General features: G+C 38.8%; 1 protein-coding gene across 1 annotated transcript in view; it reads left to right on the forward strand.

The window, feature by feature from the left end:
* The window catches only part of SNTB2 (syntrophin beta 2), a 99,421-nt gene that overhangs the window by 68,912 nt on the left and 8,531 nt on the right, over positions 1-21,978 (forward strand). The window contains exons 5-6 of the mRNA XM_070613776.1: positions 12,541-12,737; positions 20,021-20,205. Of these exons, the coding sequence (XP_070469877.1) occupies positions 12,541-12,737; positions 20,021-20,205 (382 nt within the window). The remainder of the gene's footprint in view (positions 1-12,540; positions 12,738-20,020; positions 20,206-21,978) is intronic.

Below are 21,978 nucleotides of genomic sequence, written 5' to 3' on the forward strand. Positions count from 1 at the left end.
ATTGGTTTTAAAGGTGCTGTGGATTTTGCAGGATGTGCATTTTGCAATCTTTTCCTATAAGCTTTGTTTGACTGGAGGAGAAAAAGATTCAAAGAAAGTGTGGCTACTTTACAGTGTGGAAAATTGAGTGGTGTTGTGCTTATGGGACTTATGGGACAAAAGCTGCTAAAATGCCTTTGCATGAGCTCATCTGGCCTCCCCACCAAAGGGGGGCTTTTGGCAGTGTACTCTAACTAACTGCTGCACAGCAAGAGTCCAGCAGCTGGTTTGAATTAGATTCCCTCTGCCAAATATTTCATAATCAAATCTGTAGGAAAAATTCTCCTAGACTTTATAATTTTTAATATCTGACTTGGGATTAGCAATCAAACTGAATATGGTAGAATACACCCTGTCACTTTCCCCACTCCGTGTCTTAGTTGGATCATATGTGGAGTAATTTTGAAACTTATTCAACTCTTGCTGAGATAGCTAATGTTTAATTGGCATGTTGGTTCTATGGGAATCAGCTCAGTGAGGCAGTTCTCAAATTATACTTTCATGGACCTCTGGGGATCCCCTCTTCAGGGGGGTCTTTGAGTTCAAAACTATTTTCATGGTAATACTAAGATGTTATTTACTTTCTTTCACTGTTGACATTTGCACTGAGGGTTGATAAAATTGCTAGTGCCTTAGCATGAATCAAGGCAGTTGGCACCAAACTGTATGGACTTGCAGGGGGAAAAAATGCCAGTTTAACCTGAAAATGTCTTTGTTGAAGCAGTAAAACTTACTAGTTTTATTTAATATCTACCATTGAATATTCATCTTTTTAATATTCGGTGAGATGAAATGAGAAGTACTCACAGAGCGCTTCTGCTGCATACTGAAGTGTAATGGTTGTCTCAAGAAAGACATATGTGTGATGGAGTTACAAGCTGAACTAGCTGGGTTTTTTTCATGGAACACCATTTTTGACTTGAAATAACAACTGGCTGACAAACTGTGGTTAGTCAGACTTGGGTATTTGTCAGAAATTTTCTCTAAAACGACCAAAACGAATTTGTCACTTAAGGAAAACACTGATAGTATTTGTTGCCAATTATAAAATTCTAGCTTTCAAACAAAAATTAGAATTCTAAAATACTTGTATCTGTCACTGTGGGCTTGACAGCTTCCCAAGACTTTTCTGGTGAGATCAGTGGTAATATTAGCAAGTGTGACTTTTGATATTGTATATTGAAATGCTTTTAACATTTGGAAAATCTGCATAACTCAGTGAAAAAATATTTTCCAAATGACCAGTACATGATATTACAAAATCATGCATGGGTAAAAAAGATCCATTCAAATTGCAAGAGAGACCAATGGATTTTTAATGTAACAGGATGCATTAAAACTTTAGTGATGGCTCCGCCCCATGGCTGAGTGGTTAATGTTTGGCGTGTTCCACTTTGGCAGCCGGGGTTCCTGGGTTCAGATCTGGGCTTGCAGGTTCGGATCTAGGTGCAGACCTACACCATTCATCAGTCATGCTGTGGAGGCATCCCACATACAAAATGGAGGAAGACTGGTACAGATGTTAGCTCAGGGCTAATCTTCCTCAAGCAAAAGAAGGGAGGAAGATTGGCAACAGATGTTTAGCTGAGAGTGAATCTTCCTCACCAAAAAAACCCCCCAAAAACAAAACTTTATTGATAAGGTTTCAGATCCTACATTGCAACTAACATTTAAGAAACCGCTTGTTGAGTTTTGGTTCAGTGGACAAAAGGATATCCACAATTATGTGGAAAAGCTATTAAAATATTCCTTCCTTTTCCAACTACATACCTATGTGAAGCTGAGTTTTCTTTATGTATTTCAACTACATGCTGCAACAAAATCCAGAAGCAAATGTGAGAATTTAGCTATCTTTTATTAAGCTGAATATTAAAGAGATTTACAAAAACTATAAAACAATGCCACTCTTCACGTTGTATTTTTTTCTATTTTGGAAAATATTATTTTAATAAAAACAAGTTATTTAATATATTAACACAAAATAGGTTTGTTTTTTCTATTTTTAAATGAATTAATATTTTTTAATTTCTCAGTTTTAATTTCTAATTATAGTAAATACCAATAAATATAATCCATATAAACAGAAGCGTTTTGGAGTACTCAGTGTTTTTAAGAGTGTAGAAGTGTCCTCGGACCCACAAGTTGGTAAACCACTAGTTTAGTTCTTCTCAACTGTGGCTATACATTTTGAATTGTCTGGAGAACTTTTAATAAAGTAAGGTTGCCTGGGCCCCATCCTAAACCAGTTAAATCTGAATTTTTGAGGATATGAGCCAGACATCAGTCATTTACTTTTACAGTTAAAGCTATGTACTGGGTGCTCTAGTGTACTTGGCTGAGAACTCAGTAATTAACTTGGCTAAACCAGTTGGTAGATTAAGGAGAAATTCCCTTTTCCTTGAGAGACACATTCTTGCCTTTTGTCTGAACCAGTAATGACTCCCTGATAACTAAAGGAAATGTAAAGGAGCATCCATTTGCTCTTTGATGTCTTCTCGCTCAGATTACCATTGGAGGAGTGAAGGAACGAACCAACAAATTTGTAGAAAAATATTACAGGTATACAGCCTACAGTGAAGCTAAGAACAAGCCATTTTATTTATTTATCTTTGATGTACGTTCCTCACCCAGGTTTTTAAAAATCCTATATAGAGGGGCTGGCCCTGTGGCCTACTGGTTAAGTTCAGTGTGCTCCACTTTGGCGGCCCAGGTTCAATTCTGGGCATGGACCTGTACCACTTGTTGGTCCCCATGCTGTGGTGGCAACCCACATACAAAATAAGGAATATTGGCACAGATGTTAGCTCAGGGCCAATCTTCCTCAAGCAAAAAGAGGAAGATGTGCAACAGGTGTTAGCTCAGGGCAAATCTTCCTCAGAAAAAAAATACAATAAACTTTAAAAAAGATCCTATATGGAAAACATTGTCTGCTGAGTGATTCCTTATAAGTGAGGTAGTATGTTTGTTCTGTTACACTGATCCACTTAGAACTTCTTAAATATAGGGAAAATATTTTTGGTAGACTGAAATAAATTAAACTATATTAAATAGTTGTCATGAAACAAAATATTGAATAGTTAAATGACCTTAAGGAAAGTTGCTTTTCTCAATGGTTTTTCCACATGTATACTTCACTGTTATTTTTTTAGCAGCTTTATTGAGATATAACTCACACACCATACAATTGACCCATTTAAAGTATAAAATTTAATGGTTTTTAGTATGTTCACAGAGTTGTACAACCATCATCACAATCAATAATAGGACACTTTCGTCACTCCAAGAAGAAAGTCCTTACCCATTAGCAGTCACTTGTTTTTCCCTCCCCCAGCCCTAAGCAACCACAAATCTACTTTATAGATTTGCCTATTCTGGACATTCCATATAAATGTTTCATATGTTATGTAGCCTTTTATGTCTGTCCTCTTTCACTTAGCATCATGTTTTCAAGGTTCATCCATGTTTTAGCATGTGTCACAACTTCATTCCTTTTTATGGCATAAAAATATTCCATTGCATGGATATATACCATTTTCATCAGTTGATGGTCATTTGGGTTATTTCCACTTTTTGACTATTATGAATAATGCTGCTATAACATTCATGTACAGGGGCTGGCCCAGCGGCTGAGTGGTTAAGTTCGCGGGCTCTGCTTCAGCGGCCCAGGGTTTCGCTGGTTCGAATCCTGGGCGCGGACATGGCACCGCTCATCAGGACACGCTGAGGCAGCATCCCACATGCCTCAACTAGAAAGACCCACAACTAAAAATACACAAATACATACCGGGGGGCTTTGGGGAGAAAAAGGAAAAATAAAATCTTAAAAAAAAAAAATTCATGTACAAGTTTTTGTGTGAACATATGTTTTGGGGTTTTGGGGTATACACCTAGGAATAGGATTGCTGGGTCATATGGAACTCTATGTTTAACTCTTTTGTTGTTGTTGTTGTTGTTTTGAGGAAGATTAGCCCTGAGCTAACATCTGCTGCCAGTCCTCCTCTTTTTGCTGAGGAAGACTGGCCCTGAGCTAACATCTGTGCCCATATTCCTCTACTTTATACATGGGATGCCTACCACAGCATGGCTTTTGCCAAGTGGTGCCATGTCCGCACCCGGGATCCGAACCAGTGAACCCCGGGCCTCTGAAGCGGAACGTGTGCACTTAACTGCTGTGCCACCAGGCCGGCCCCAGGATAAAAGTTCTTGCTTCACATTTTCTTTTCCTTCTTTGCCAAGAACACTTTGAGAATTCTGGAACAAATGGACATCAATAAAGAGGAGTGAGGCTAAAATGTTGACCCTTTCTTACACTTTTGCTTAGGCATCAGTCTTATTTCTGGCCTTTTCTCCTGTGGTTCCCTTGAATGAAAATGACACTAGGGGCTGGCCCCGTGGCCAAGTGGTTAAGTTTTCATGCTCCGCTTCGGTGGCCCAGGGTTTCACCAGTTTGGATCCTGAGCGCGGACGTGGCACCATTCATCAAGCCATGCTGAGGTGGTTTCCCACATAGCACAACCAGAAGGACCTACAACTAGAATATACAACTATCTAATGGGGGCCTTTGGGGAGAAGAAGAAAAAAAAAAGATTGGCAACAGTTGTTAGCTCAGGTGCCAATCTTTAAAAAAAGAAGAAGAAAATGACACCCACCAAATCTATTGGCTCTCCCCTATATCTGACCCAGTTTCAACCTCCTTCCTCAAACTCTTCCACTTGGCCCTCTGAAACTCACTCAGTCATTAGGAAAATCTTTTATATCCTCGACTTTTTCTTTGAAGATGCTCTTCACCTTCTTCCTCTAAATCTGGCTGTCCTCTAAGAGAGAACTGCTTCCCCTTCTGTTCTTTCAAGAGATAGCAATGGTCTCTTCCACATCCCACTTACCACTGGGCTTGGAAATAGGGTAGGTGTCCTCCTTGCTCCCTGTTGCTCTATTAGTCCACTGTTCCTCCCTCCTCCCTAAAATCCTCCAGCTTCTTTGGCGTTCATACCTTCAAACCATACCACCTGAATGCTTTCTTTGTTGATATCATCTCAAGACTACCAGCTCATTCTACCTTACCCCTTAAAGATTTTAGCACCTGATTCATGTTCATTTGTTCTGTCTCTGTCTCTGTCTCTCTCCCCTTCTTTCCTTCCTTCTCTTTCTCCTTCTCTCCCATCCTCTTCCTTTCTCTTTCCCTCTTCCCTCCACAGAATCCTAGAATTTGAATGATTTTAATATCTAGGTAGATGATCCTGTTACTCCGAACTCTCAGTTCCTTGGTTTCTTCTCCTTCAATGATGTCCTTCACACTATCTCCATCACTCACCAACACTATCATGATGCTGAGCTTGTCATTACCAATAACTGGACCCTCTCCATTATATTGAGTTGGTTCAATAATATCCTCCCATCATGCTCAGTTATTTTTATTATAACAGCTTTATTGAGATATAATTCCCATACTATAAAGTTCATAGGGTTGTGCATTCATCAATACCATCGAATTCCAAAGATTTTCATCACCACAAAAAGAAAACGCATACCTATTAGCAGTCACTACCTATTGCCCCTTCCCCCTAGCCCCGGCAACCACTAATCTACCTTCTATCTCTGTGGTTTTGCCTATTCCATATAAATGGAATCATACAATATGTGTTCTTTTATGTCTGCTTCTTTCACTTAGCATAATGTTTTCAAGGTTCATCCATGTTGTAGCCTATGTCAGAACTTCTTTCCTTTTTATGGCTGAATAATATTCTATTATATGGATATACCACATTTTGTTTATCCATTCATCATATGTCCAAATGATGGACATTTGGGTTGTTTCCACTTTTTGGCTATTATGAATAATATAGCTATGAACATTTGTAAACAAGTTTTTGTGCTAACATATGTTTTTAGTTCTCCTGAGTACTTAATTAGGAGTGGAATTGTTTGGTCATATGGTAACTCTATGTTTAACTTTTTGAGGAACCAGTTAATTTTTTAAAAAATATGTGAACTTGTGAATTTAATATCCATTGTTGTTTATTCTTGTTGATGTTCAGAACGTCCTATCTTTGGCCAGTGGGAGCCTCTTCAGGGCCTCCTGTACCCCTTTGACAGGACTTTTATATTAAAGCATTTGAGAGTTGCCACCTGTCTGGTATGATAGAATATTCCAAACTTATCTTGTATATCTTCTGCTCTAGAGCAGTCATTTTCAAGAAGCCTCATTTTTTTTTGAAGGGTAGGGGTTCAATGTGGGCAGTAAGGATATTTGTTGCTGTTGGGTTGGTTATTGTTTATAGGTCTTTGTTGATGGTCAAAGGTGGGATGTAAGGATGTATATGTATGTATGTATATATATTTTTTAAACATAAAATACATCATGAGTTCACACAGATACTCCATTTCACATTTGAGACTACAATGTTTTTACGTAACCTCTGCTATCTTACATCTGGTTTTCCTTTTTCTCATACCCAGAATTCCAGATCTCAAGGATACTAGAGAGGATCAAATTAGACTATCACATAATTACGCATTTGCTTTATCCCGTATTACATACACTACAGTATCAGAATAGTGCTACTATTATTCTACTGTAACCCTATCACCAACAATATAATTACTGAAAACAGTTGAAGAAAATATTTTGGAACTCCTTTTTTTGCCCTTTTTACCTGGCTTCTCCTGGTTCTCTGTCAGTTCTCCTCTAACCTCCTTGGCCACAGTTTCTCATTCCCTTTTGTTGATCCCTCCTTATCTTCCTGACTTCTAAACATTGACATGCCCCAGGGCTCACACTTCTTCTCTCTCAACTATCCCACCCCACTGGTGATTACATCTAATATCATAACTGACAATTCCCAAAGTTATATCTCCAGCCCAGACAGAATCACAAACTTATATTCCGACTGCCTATTTAACATATCATTCACATATTTGTAATCATTAGGAAGCACATTCAGCGGTTAGTAAAAGTAACCAGAAATAGTAAAATAGATATTTATTTCTTTCTTATGTAAAAGAAATCTTTCATCTTTAGCAAGAGGCTTCTACCCTTCAAGTTTGCTTCATGGCCCAAGATGGCTAGTGGAAGCTCCAGCCATCATATTTAAATTGAAGGCAGGAGGAAGAGGAGGAAAAGGAAAAGGGATACATACGTGCCGCCTTATTTTCCAATTACGGAGTTTTTCTGGAAATCCTACCCAATAACAGCTACACTTCATTGGGCATGTCTTTCTGCAAAGGAGTTTGGAAAATATTCTTTTATCCACACATACTGTCATTCAGGATAAAGGCAGAAATCTTCTATTTCTAAGGAAGAATGAGAGAATGAATAATGAGTAGGCAAGTAGACATTGTGGCAGAGACTGCTAATTGCTATCTCAAATTTAATATTTCTAAAAACACATTTTGTACTTCTCCAACAAACCTGTTCTTCCTACACTCTTCTTCATTCAGGAAAAGGGCATTTTTCCAGTTTGTGTGCAGGTTTTTTTGTGGATGCAAGTTTTCAGCTCATTTGGGTTTACACCAAAGAGTATGATTGTTAGATCGTATGGTAAGAATATGTTTCATTTTGTATGAAACTGCTAAATTGTCTTCCAAAGTGGCTGTACATTTGCATTCCCACAAGCAACGAATGAGTTCCCATTGCCCTATATTCCTGTCAGCATTTGGTGTTGTCAGTGTTTTGAATTTTAGTCATGCTAATAGGTGTGTGGTGGTATATCATTGTTTTAATTTACAATTCCCTAATGAACAGATTTTCATATACTTATTTGCCATCTATATATTGTCTTTGAGGAGGTGTCTGTTCAGCTCTTTTGCCCATTTTTTTTTCAGTTTTGCTAACTTCAAAAATTTTTCTTGAATTATGGTAAAAAACACACGACATACAGTTTGCCACTTTAACCACTTTTAAGCGTACAGTACAGTAGTGTTAACTCTATGTACATTATTGTGCAACAGGTTCCCTAGAGCTCTCTCATCTTTCAAAGTGAGGCTCCTGAGCCATTGAATAACAACTCCCCTTTCCCTCTCCTCTCCAGGCCTTGGTAATCACATTCTACTTTCTGTTTCTCTGAGTTGACTACTTTGGATATTGGAAGCATGTAACTGGAATCATGCAGTATTTGTCTTTTTTATGACTGGCTTATTTGATTTAGCATGATGTCTTCAAGTTTCATCTGTTTTGAAGCATATGACAGGATTTCCTTCTTTTTAAGGCTAAATAATATTCTATTGTGTGTATATACTGCATTTTCTTTAGCCATTCATCTGTCATTAGACATTTAGGTTGCTTACACCTCTTGACTATTGTGGATAATGCTGCAGTGAACATGGGCGTGAAATATCTCTTCAGGAGCCTATTTTCAGTTCTTTTAGATATATATCAAGAAGTAGGTCTTTTGCTCTTTTTTTTTCAGTGAGGAAGATTGGCCCTGAGTTAACATCTTTTGCCAGTCTTCCTCTTTTTGCTTGAGGAAGATTGTCACTGAGCTAACATCTGTGTCAATCTTCCTCTATTTTGTATGTAGGATGCCTCCATAGTATGGCTTGATGAGCAGTGTGTAGGTCCACGCCTGGGATCTGAACCAGTGAATCCTGGGCTGCCAAAATGGAGCGTGAAAACTTAACCACTATGCCACTGGACCAGCCCCTTTTGCTCATTTTTTAACTGGGTTTTTTGTTTTATATATTGTTGAGTTTTAAGAGTTCTGTGTATATTTTGGATACCAGTCCTTTATCAGATATATGTTTTTCATATATTTTCTCCTACTCTGTGGCTTGTCTTTTCATTCTCTTAACAGTGTCTTTTGAAGAGCAGAAGTTTTTTTGTTTTTTTGCAGGGGAAGATTCGCCCTGAGCTAACATCTGCTGCCAGTCTTCCCTTTTTTTTTCCTCCCCAAAGCCCCAGTGCATGGTTGTATATCCTAGTTGTAAGTTGTTCTAGTTCTTTTATGTGAGCCACTGCCACAGCATAGCAACTGACAGACAGGTGGTGTGGTTCTGCAACCAGGAAGTGAACCTGGGCCCCCGAAGCAGTGAGTGCTGAACTTTAACCACTAGGCCATCAGGGTTGGCTCGAAGAGCAGAAGTTTTTAATTAATAAAGTTCAACTTACTGATTTTTTCTTTTCATGGATCATGGCTTTAGTGTTGTATCTTTTTAGATCACCTAGATTTTCTCTTAAGATGTGTTCTAGAAGTCTTGCATTTTACATTTAGATCTAAGATCCATTTGGAATTAATTTTTGTAAAAAGGGCAAAGTCTTCCAAAACAGAAAGCACCAGGCCCAGATGGATTCACTGGTGAATTCTACCAAACATTTAAGGAAGAAATTCCCTATAATCTCTTTCAGAAGATAGAAGCAGAGGGAATACTTCCTAACTCATCCTAAGAGGCTAGTATTACCCTAATACTGAAACCAGACAAAGACATTACAAGAAAGGAAAACTGCAGACCAATATCTCTAACGAACATAGATGGAAAAATCCTCAACAAAATATTAGCAAATTGAGTCCAAAAAAGTGTAGAAAGAATTATACACCATGACCAAGTGGGATTTATCCCAGGTATGCAAGGCTAGTTCAACATTCAAAAACCATTTAATATAATCCATCACATCAAGAAGGTAAAGAAGAAAAATTACATGATCGTACCAAGAGATGCAGAAAAAACATTTGACAAAATCCAACACCTGTTCATGATAAAAACTCTCAGTTAACTAGGAATAGAGGGGAACATTCTCCACTTGGTAGAAACTGTCAACAAAAAAAACCTACAGCTAACATACTTAATGGTGAGAAACACACAGCTTTCCCACTAAGATCAGGTACAAGGCAAGGATGTCCCCTCTTGCCACTCCGTTTCAATGTCATACTGGAAGTCCTTGCTAATGCAATAAGGCAAGAAAAGGAAGCAAAAGGCATACAGATTGAGAAGGAAGACATAAAACTACTTTTGTTTGGAGTTGACATGATCTTCTATGTAGAAAATCCGAAAGAATCGACAGAAAACTCCTGGAACTAATAAGCAGTTATAGTAAGGTTGTAGGATACAAGGTTAATATACAAAAGTCAGTTGCTGGGTCTGGCCCAGTGGCGCAGCAGTTAAGTTCACATGTTCTGCCTCAGCAGTCCAGGGTTTGCCAGTTTGGATCCTGGGTGTGGGCCTACACACTGCTTGTCAAGCCATGCTGTGGCAGGTGTCCCACATAAAGTAGAGGAAGATGGGCATGGATGTTAGCTCAGGGCCAGTCTTCCTCAGCAAAAAGAGGAGGATTGGTGGCAATGTTAGCTCAGGGCTAATTTTCCTCAACAACAACAAAAAGTCACTTGCTTTCCTATATGCTAACAATGAATAAGTGGAATTTGAAATTAAAAACACAATGCCATTTACATTAGCACCCCCCAAAAAGAAATACTTAGGTATAAATCTAACAAAATATGTTCAAGATCTGTATGAGGAAAACTACAAAACTCTGATGCACAAAATCAAAGAGAAACTAAATAAATGGAGAGATATTCCATGTTCATGGATAGGAAGAATCAGTGTTGTAAAGTTATCACTTCTTTCCAAATTGATCTGTAGATTCAATGCAATCCCAATCAAAATTCTAGCAAGTCATTTTATGGATATTGACAAACTGATTCTAAAGTTTATAGAGACAGGAAAAGGACCCAGAACAGCCAACACAATATTGAAGGAGAAAAACAAAGTCAGAGGACTGACACAACCCAACTTCAAGATTTACTTTAAAGCTTCAGTAATCAAGACAGTGTAGTATTGGCAAAAGAATAGATAGATAGATCAATGAAACAGAATAGAGAGCCCAGAAATAGATCCCTATAAATATAGTCAACTGATCTTTGACAAAGGAGCAAAGGCAAATACAATGGAGCAAAGATAGTCTCTTCAACAAATGGTGCTAGAACAACTAGATATCTACATGCAAAAAAAATGAATCTAGACACAGACCTTACACCATTCACAAAAATTAACTCAAAATGGATCATAGACCTAAGTGTAAAATGCAAAACTATGAAACCCCTAAAAGATAACATGGGAGAAAACCTAAATGACCTTGGATATGGTGATGCCTTTGTTAGATACAATACCAAAGACATGATCCATGAAAGAAATAATTGATAAGCCAGATTTCACTAAAATTAAAATTTTCTGCTCTTTGAAAGAGAAGACAAGCTACAGACTAGGTTAAAATATTTGCAAAAAACACATCTGATAAATAACTGTTATCCAAAATATACAAAGAACTCTTAAAGCTCAACAGTAAGACAACAAACAATGCAATCAAAAAATGAGCCAGGGACCTTAACAGACACCTCACCAAAGAAGATATACAGATGGCAAATAAGAATATAAAAATATGCTCCACATCCTATGTCATCAGGGAAATGCAAATTAAAACAACAATGACATACCACTCCACACTTATTAAAATGGCCAATATCCAGAACACTGATGACACCAAATGCTGGTGAGGATGTGGAGCAATAGGAACTGTCATACATTGCTGGTGGGAATGCAAAATGGTACAGTCACTTTGGAAGACAGTTTGGCGATTTCTTACAAACATACTCTTACCATATAATCCAGCAGTCCTGCTCTGTGGTTTATCCAAAGGAGTTGAAAATAAGTTCACACAGAGACCTGCACAAAGATATTTATAGCAGCTTTATTCATAATTGTCAACACTTGGAAGCAACCAAGATGTCCTTCAGTAGTGAATGGATAAGTGAACTGTGGTACATCCAGACAATGAAACATTATTCAGTGCTAAAAAGAAATGAGCTATCAGGCTATGGAAAAACATGGAGGGAGCTTAAATGCATATTACTAAGTGAATGAAGCTGATCTGACAAGGCTTTATACTGTATGATTCCAACTATATGACATCCTGGAAAAGGCAAAACTATGGAGACAATAAAAAGAGCAATGGTTGCTGACAGAGGGGAAGGATGAGTGGGCAGTGCACAGAAGGTTTTTAGGGCAGTGAAAACACTCTGTATGATATTATAATGATGGATAGATATCATTATACATTTGTGCAAACCTATAGAATGTACAACACCAAGAGTGAACCCTAAAGTAAGCAGTGGGCTTCAGGTGATTATGATGTAGGTTCATCCTTGGTAAAAAATGTACCGTTCTGGTAAGTGATATTGGTAATAGAGGAGGCTATGCATGGATGGGGACTTATCATTTCCTAATAAAAATTGAATCTTTTTTTGATATGCACAGCCTCTTGGGAGCATAAAAAGCCAAGGGGAAATTGTGGCCTTGACCAATCCAGCCCACTGTTCTGCCTGTGATACCAGGGGTCATTTTATGGGAAAACAGAATGGTATCTACTTCAAAGATTATAATTTTGAAATGTACTTATCCAAAAACTGCTGGTGGCTTTTATAATGTTCTACTTGTTAGTCGGCATAAATTGCTGACATTTTCCCCTGACAATGCATTGATTACTTTTGATCTTTGTTCTGTTTGTGGTCCTAGATTGGTTCATTCTGGCTCCGGATGTCGATCACCCTCACTTGGGTCTGACCTTACCTTTGCTACCAGGACAGGCTCTCGGCAGGGCATTGAGATGCATCTCTTCAGGGTGGAGACACATCGAGATCTGTCAACCTGGACCAGGATACTTGTTCAAGGTTGCCATGCTGCTGCTGAGCTGATCAAAGAAGTCTCTCTAGGTATACATCGTGGCATTTCATTTCTAAGAGTAATTAAATGGACCTGTTATATTTTATTTTAAAGTAGAAACCATTATCATGTGTTCCAGACTTAAAAATGTTCTGAAATATGGCAGCTTAAAGTGATCATGATGGAAAGAAACCTAGTTTCTCTGTTTTAGTAGCAAAGTTTTCCTAAGCCTTGTACATGGCTCTGAACACGCTCATAACACAGATGGCAGTTTTACTGTTCATCATTTTAATCTGTATTTGATAGTGTAAAGATTTGTTTACTAAGTACTAGATTCATGGACCCTCTGTTTAAGAAGATTTGGAATCTAAGATTTGGATAAATATGAGCGTATCACAAAGCTAATGGCTATAAAAAAATAAAATATTTTGAAGAGGAGTTTTGCTTCAAAAGTTCAAAAATGTGTGCCTGATACTGAAATAAGCATCTAAAGGAAATAAGCCTGGTAGTCTCTTTCCATTGTTGAAGTGCCCTCTTGTGGCTAATACGTATGAATTTGGGGGTATGGTTTCATATGCATATATTTGTGTGTATGTATATATATATATATATATGTATAGATTTTTCCAGATTGCTTTTCATTTTAACAAGAAGAGAAAATAGTCAAAACGAAGAGACAATTAGAGTCTCTAATATGGTTTGAATTACATTGAGTATCTTGGCTGCAAGTTGGTTTACTTAATTTTGCTCCTGTTTTCTATATACCTTATTTTATAAATCTAGTTTTACAGAATTTATATAAAAAGAGAAAATATTTTAAGAGCAGAATATCTTGTGATTTATCTTTCTTTCCATTGCTTTTGGAAAGTGAGGGATCTCCGTGGCTTTAGAACTGCATGGGCAGCATTTCCATGGGTCATCTTCTAACACTAGCACCAGGGACAGTTTATTTTTTATGTTGTCAAAACGACACAATTCTTCAACTATTTAGGACTTGCTGATTATTTCCCTCACAACCACAATGATGATTCAAGCAATGACACCAATAACTAGTAAGACCTTCAGCTAGATTCTGCTAGAACCACACATCTACACTGTCTTTCTCACTTGTCTATCTCCCACCCATTTTCTCTATGGAGTGGTTTATTACAACATTAAGGGCTGTGGGGTTCTGGTTTTTATTTTGGCCACAGAATGTGCTTTCTGGGATTGGCATGTCCTCAGTGTGAAAGTTTGTGATGCTCTGTGTTCCTGTGGGGACTCCAAGGGGTCAGCCAGCACTCTCCTCAGGCCCTTCACTGACATCTGGGGTCACCATATCTTCTTCGAGGATTCATAGAGATATGCTTCCCAAAACAAAGAATGCAACTTGGATTTTTAACATTTTTAACTTTTGTGTTGTTTCTGTGGTGTCTGGCAGCTAAACTTCATATTGCAGGAAATCAAAATCTATCCAGTCCCTGGCTCACAGTTGTTTAAATACAGATGGCTTGAGGAGAGGGAGAATAAGAACCAGCTGGTTCCTTATATTTTTACATAGACAAAAGAAATATATTTTTTGGTAATTTTGAACTTTTTTTTTCTCATTCATAGCTGTATTTTAATATTACCTTGGTAATGCTTTCATTTCCACTATTCAGGCCAACTTATGTACTTACTAATCACTTACTCTGTATTTAGAGCTGTGCCAGATATATTAAACTGGCTGAAGGTAAACCACTTTGTGAGAGCCAGGAGTCCTTTAAAATGTGTTTGGGGGCCAGCCCTGTGGCTGAGTGTTTAAGTTGTGAGTGGTTAAGTTCGTACACTCTACTTCGGCAGCCCGGGGTTCGCGGTTTGGATCCTGGGCACGGACCTAACACCGCTAGTCAAGCCATGCTGAGGCAGTGTCCCACACAGAGGAACTAGAAGAACCTACAACTAGGATATGCAACTATGTACTGGGGGGCTTTGGGGAGGAAAAAAAAGAGGAAGATTGTTAACAGATGTTAGCTTAGGACCAATTTTCCTCAAAAAAAAAAATGTGTTTGTGTGTGTATGTGTGCACCCGTGAGTGTGTGCACTTAGTCCGTTATGTCTTAATATGTGTGTACTCGGTGTGCACATCCACATATATACATACATACGTACATACATAACCCAAAATGTCCTTCAGATGCATGTTACCACCTTCTGTTAAATTGCTGGGGGATTCAGAAAGGTTTCTTTAAAACCGTAATTTTATGGGGCCAGCCTCGTGGTCTAGTGGTTAAGTTCGTCATGCTCCACTTCAGTGAACCAGGTTCAGTTCCCAGGCGCCAACCTACACGATTCGTCAGCCATGTTGTGGCAGCGAACCACATACAAAATAGAGGAAGATTGGCACAGATGTTAGCTCAGGGCTAATCTTCCTCAGGGGAGGAAAAAACACTAGTTTTGGCACATTGTACCACATAGTCAGATATTTATGGCCTACAGAAAGTCAGGAAGTTGACAAAAAGAAATCAGTTAAGTTCTGTTCCTTGTCTCATGTATTTTGGTTATAGTTAAATTTCATTGACTACCTACAAGATTTGACTAGTGAATGCAATACATGATCTTCATAATGTTCATTTAGTTTTAAACCTTTATTAGATTATAGTTATAGTAGAATTGATCAGTGATCCCTCTGGTACACAAGGACTTTTTCCTTCTAGCAAATATAAACTTCAAGATGCCTAGGCAAAGAATGCAGTTAACTCCCTCAGGTACACAAAACCATTTTCCATGTGTCATAATATGTCAAAATTTGTCAAAATATGAAAATGCATATATGTGTGTAGTTGTTTGAACTTTAATAAGTATGCTTTTAAAGGCTTAATTTCATCATACCAATTACCCAAGCTGTTAAAGTTGTTAAATCATACAAGAACTTTATGAAGATAATTTATATTTCTATAGCTTTGGTGATATGAAGACTAAGAAGTAGAAGATATAGGTAGGAGTTTTATTAATAAATATGCAGAAAATCTGCCAGAGGAGAAGAAAAATGGGCATTTTAAAGTGTTTATATTGTTAGCATATATGAGGAAAGAGTTTCACCATGTTCTCAATTTCATAGAAATTCTCTTGAATCCCTTTTTATTCATCTACTCGGCAAATATTGATTGAGTATGTGTATACTCTGTGCTTTTACTGGCTATACGAAAATAAATAAGGTAGGTGTAGCCCCTGCCTTTGAAATAGGAAGGACAGAAACGGACAGAATAATAGGTGCATGTCAGGGTTGTTATAAGTCATAAATGTGAGCTACATGTATCCTCTAACCCTAATACACAACCTTCTAAGGCAAGTTCTATTACCTCCATTTTCAACATGAAAGAACCGGAGGTGGGCCGGCCCCATGGCCAAGTGGTTAAGTTCGCATGCTCTGCTTCCGCAGCCTGGCGTTTTGCTGGTTCAGATCCTGGGCACGAACATGGCACTGCTCATCAGGCCATGCTGAGGCGGCGCCCCACATGCCACGACTAGGCCTCACAACTAAAATATATACAACTATGAACTAGGGGGATTTGGGGAGAAAAAGCAGAAAAAAAAAAAAAGATTGGCAACAGCTGTTAGCTCAGGTGCCAACTTTAAAAAAAAAAAAGAATGGGGGTTAGTGTGGCTGTGACTTGAATTGAGGTCTTTTTGACTCCAAAACCAGTGCCTTGAGCCCTGACATTTCCTTCTCTAAATGACTCATTCTTTTTTTGTGTGTGAGGAAGATTGGCCCTGAGCTAACATCTATTGCCAATCTTCCTCTTTTTGCTTGAGGAAGATTGTCTCCAAGCTAACATCTGTGCCAATCTTCCTCTATTTTTTGTATGTGGGACATCACCACAGCATGGCTTGATGAGCAGTGTGTAGGTCCACACCCAGGATCCAAACCCATGAACCCTAGCCCACCGAAGCGGAGTGCACGAACTTAACCACTATGCCACTGGGCCAGCCTCCAAAATGGCTCATTCTCATGACCAGATTAAACTCCTGGAGGACATATAGTATCAGTTTCTCTTAATTCATTAAATGAACAAATATTTACTGAGTATTTTATTATTTACAAAGTGCTGTGCTTTGTAATGAGAGAAATAAAAATAAATAAGACCTGCTTCATGCCTTTGACCAAATAGCTATAAGAAAGGAACATAGTCATGTTCTTTTTTGTAACCCTGGGTGTGATTAGCCCATTGATTATACTTGATCACTGGCTTTTCCTGTGTGCAGTAACAGAGAATGTTGCCCCAGCCTTTCTCTTAGAGACTCCTGGGCAGTCAGGCCAGCTTGAACCTGCAAACCCTTCTGGGTTGTTCTGGAAGGCCAGGAGGAACCCAGGATGACATGGTCCTGCAGGTGCTAAAGTGTCTTGCTAGAAACACTAGAGCCCCCCCCCACCAGAGCCCTCCTACCAAGTAACTGGTCCCAGAACAGCAGAAGCAGGATTTGCAGCATAGAATTTTTGACATTAGGGTCCTTGTCCTTCATGATACACTGGTAACCACCAGCAGTGTCTCATTTAAAAAGACACAAAGTAGAAAACATAGGTTGTATTAACCTGTGTTCAGCTTGCTGTAACACTAATAGATTTATTGTTAGTTAATGAGCCCTTTTTCCTCTTAGCTTTACTAAATCTTTTACTATTAGGGAGCTGCTTAGAAAGTGATCTTTAATGTATGTCATTTCACTCAACAATATCCCCTTGGTCTGAAAAAGCCAATATCCCCTCCACTTAGCAGATTGCGAAGTAGTAGCCAGGGCAGTAGAAGGAAAACTAGGGCGGGCGAAGATGGTGATGTCATGGAAGAGTATTTCAAGGAGAGGAATGGAAGTAGGGTTAAATGTATCATTTGGGATGGTTTAGGCTGAAAATAATAGAAAATGCCCTCTAAAACTAGATTAAATATTAAAGAAATGTATTATCTTACAAAAAAGAAAGAGAGACAGCAAGAGTAAAAGAGGGGGAGGTCTTCTCTTCCCAAGCATAGTTCTTTTCAGTCTGACTGAGCCCGTTTGGTTCATATGGACCAACAAAAATCACCAGGGGAAAGCCATGCTCTGGTTGTCCCAGAGGCTATCTTCCCTGGAACACATTAGGAGAGAGTAGAAACCTGGATAAAATTGAGGTTTGGCTGTAAAGGAAGAATGGAGAAATAAAAGCTGGGTAGACGGCCAACAATGAGTACTATAGGTATCAAGATGAGGGCTGAAGAAGCAGGTCAGATTTAGCAACGTGGAGGTAATGGTGCTCTTGGGGAGAGATGCTTAGGGGTGTAATGGCAGTGGCAGGTTGCAGAGGGCCCCAGATCCTCTCCCATCAGAATAGGGCCACTTCTCACAGGTGCCTGCCCTGCACACACACGTACACACTCTCTCTCTCTCTCTCTCTGTGTCTCTCTCTGTCTGTCTCTCTCTCGTTAAATCAGAGTCAGAGGCTTATTTCTCTTTGGTTCATCACTCCTGAGACCCTCTGAGGGTGAGAGGTGGCAGGTACTTAATCACCATTGCCTCAACTGTTTTTATATACTATTTAGGGAGAAACCATTTAACTAAGACTATTAGGCACAACATTTTTATGGCCAGTTATACTCTCATTCAAAATTATCTGATATTATCTATAAGTTTTAAACTAAAACAAACTCAATTCTAAACCTAAACATATTCAGTATGACGTTTACTTCTCCTTTTCAAGGATTGTGGTAATCATAAAAAATATTCTTTGTTTTTAAAGTAATACACACAGACACTGACATTTGCTTTCCTTTCCTTCCTTCCTGAGGGAAACAATCCTAAAGAGAACATGTAAGAAATCTCTTATACGACAAGCTTGTTGGGGGGTTAATGGTTTGCCTTTGCCAGCTGTGATCACCTGATCTTGCCCCCCTAGTGACACACTGTAGGCAGAAATACTCGCCTGCCTGCACTGCACCTTCTCTGCCAGTGCTGCAGGGACTTGGGTGGATCCTTGTTCTTTGAACTTTTCATTTCCAGATTAGAACTGACCCCTCTCTTCTCAACAGATCTCAATACCCTTGACTATGCTATAGCTTCAGGGATGTTAATAGAATAAATTCTCTTGAAAACTGTACTCCGGTTGCATTGATTGGGATCAGTCTATTCTTCCTCCAAACCCCTCAGCCATTCATTTAGAGATTATCACATTGGGATCCTTCTCCAGGTAGTTAATTTTTTCCATATTTCCCCGTAAGATTCCTTTTCTGAGGATAACTAATATTCAAAGTCCATCATCCAAAACTCTCTTCTTTGAGTAGTGCTGAGAAGGGACACTGCCAATATTTGTTATTCCTTTCCCTTATTTCCTAAACATATCAGCTGCCTTGACTAATTGAATGTTTTTGCATGTCCAGCGAAAGAGTACATTGGTCTGAGTATGAGGACTTGCTTGTTTGGGAACCATTCTTTCTGTTTAAAGTGACCAAGGATAGCTTGACTCTGATCCCTTAGGTGATTTGAAGTTTGGCTCTCAGAGGTTTGTCTTAATTCCCAGGTCTCACAGGGCCTCTCACGTAGCCCCTGTAGTAACAACAAAAAATTGTGCTCAAATGTTAGTAAAACAGGAACTTCACCAGTCTTGAGAGAAGACATTTGCCAGTCTTACAGATCCAAGTTTTTTTGTCTTATCAACTCAGATACATCCTTTGAATTTTGTCTTTAATAGGACTGACTATATGACTTTTGCTGACTATAGCTTTTACCCTTGATAAACATTATCTTTATCCTCTTCCCAAATACCAACCAAACCATGTTACTGCCCCTGAAAGACATCTCTGCCTTTTCTCCTTTGGTTATTCCTTCTTCTTGCCTACTTGAAACCTTCTTCCTATTTCTCACTGCCTGTCCACTTTGACCTATTCTTTAGGGCCTATCTGAATTCCATCTCCTCCAGGAAACATTTCCTTGACTTTGCCTTATTCAGTTTGGTGTTTAGTCATGTTTTATACATTCTACCTTACACAGTTAGGGATTTCATGTTTATCTCTATTCATTTATGAGGTCCTTGAGAGCAGGAACCATGCCTCTTACTTCTCGAGTACCACACACAGCCTACTGCCAGCACAAGTGTACAGCTGATACTCACTGAATTGAACTGAATCAGCTCAGACGTCAGGAGACTTATGATAACTTCTTCCTCATTTCAATCAAGATGTTGACTCGAGTAACCAAAACAGAACTCCCTATAGGAGGTTCCAAGTAGATTAGGTATCACATACTCTCAAGAAAAGATTCTTATTCCTTTTTTGAAGTCAGAAGATTCCTTTTCCACTTGGTAATTGAAGTAGGAACTTTATTAATGGTGTTTTTTGCTTGTCTTCAACAGGCTGCACGTTAAATGGCCAAGAGGTAAGACTCAATGTCCATTATGAAAATGGGTTCACTATCTCCAGGGAAAATGGAGGTTCCAGCAGCATATTGTATCGCTACCCCTTTGAAAGGCTGAAAATGTCTGCTGATGATGGCATCAGAAATCTGTATCTGGATTTTGGTGGTCCTGAGGGAGAACTGGTAAGAGTGTTTCTGGAAAACATGTTTATTCTAATTGATATTCTCATTCTTTGTCATCGCTTCTTATCTTTTGTATAGAAAATTATGGACTGATAGTCCATTTGGAGCCAGGAAATTGTTCTTCAGTTTTCAAGATGCATTGGGTATGGGTTTGGGTTTTTTTTTCCTTTTCCCCACATTAGGAGATCATTCCCTTTTTTAAAAGTTTTGTTTGAATGTTAGAAAGAAAAAATAGCCTTTTAAGAAACAGGCTTTTATCTAATAAAAGATATAAAATACTAAAGCTGGCAAACAAATAAATTCTGTCCAATACTATTATCAGCAGTTTGTTGGAATGAGAGTTAAAAATAATAGAGTAGGGGCTGGCCCTGTGGCCGAGTGGTTAAGTTTGCGCGCTCTGCTTCAGAGGCCCAGAGTTTCACGGGTTTGGTTCCTGGGCACGAACATGGCACTGCTCATTAGGCCATGCTGAGGCGGCATCCCACATGCCACAACTAGAAGGACCCACAACTAAAACAAAATATACAACTGTGTACTGGGGGGATTTGGGAAGAAAAAGCAGGAAAAAAAAAAGATTGGCAACAGTTGTTAGCTCAGGTACTAATCTTAAAGAAAAAAGGGGGCTGGCCAGATGGCACAGCAGTTAAGTGCGCACGTTCTGCTTCAGCGGCCCGGGGTTCGCTGGTTTGGATCCTGGGTGCAGACATGGCACCGCTTGGCAAGCCATGCTGTGGTAGGTGTCCCACATATAAAGTAGAGGAAGATGGGCACAGATGTTAGCTCAGGGCCAGTCTTCCTCAGCAAAAAGAGGAGGACTGGCAGCAGATGTTAGCTCAGGGCTAAACTTCCTCAAAAGAAAAAAAAAAAAGAAAGAGTGACTTGATTGTTACAGAAATTTTACTGATCAGAAAAAAAGATACAGAGATATGTCCACAGAGCCATCCTCTTTTTTGACCTCCTTGTGCTTTAAAGGAAATATCAATGGGAATTCCTGATTCCCCTTAGAAAAGTAGAGAAGTATGTTGAGTATACTTCAGAAATCATAAATTATTATAAAGGAGTAAACTAATGCCTTTTCTCTCTTATCAGTATTGAGCCAGTTGTTCAAGTCTTATCACATGTGAAATCTTATGTCTGTTGACACAGTCACAGTAGGTGTAAATCTGGAAAACAGAATCTTGAAATTTTAGAACTGAAAGAGATCTTAGAGATAACATCGTTCAACCTGAAAATGAGAAAACTGTGGCTAGAAGTCTTATTTTAAATGATGAACCTTTAGGAGACTATGGATAGGCCATGGACCAGGGCTTTTCAAAAGCCTGAAGCATTAGAGAGAATTAAATGCTTCTCTCTATTAAATTAACTTGTATTAAATTAACCAATTATTAATAGCAGTTGCCACTTAGCAAGCCAGGTGTTAGATTATTCCTGGCTATTTACATATTTTTAATCCCTGCTTTATATTTAACATATACAAAGTTTAGTGATGAAATTAGTGCTTTATAGTTTATATTTTTAATAAAGTTGTATTTTTCTTTAAAAGGCATAGTTAAGGGCTGGCCTGGTGGTGCAGCAGTTAAGTGCGCACGTTCCACTTTGGCTGCCAGGGTTCGCTGGTTCAGATCCCGGTGCAGACATGGCACTGCTTGGCAAGCCATGCTGTGGTAGGCATCCACATAGAAAGTAGAGGAAGATGGGCACGGATGTTAGCTCAGGGCCAGTCTTCGTCAACAAAGAGGAGGATTGGCGGCAGATGTTAGCTCAGGGCTAATC

Source organism: Equus przewalskii, chromosome 3 (genome assembly GCF_037783145.1).
Source record: "Equus przewalskii isolate Varuska chromosome 3, EquPr2, whole genome shotgun sequence".
Taxonomy (NCBI): Eukaryota; Metazoa; Chordata; class Mammalia; order Perissodactyla; family Equidae; genus Equus; species Equus przewalskii.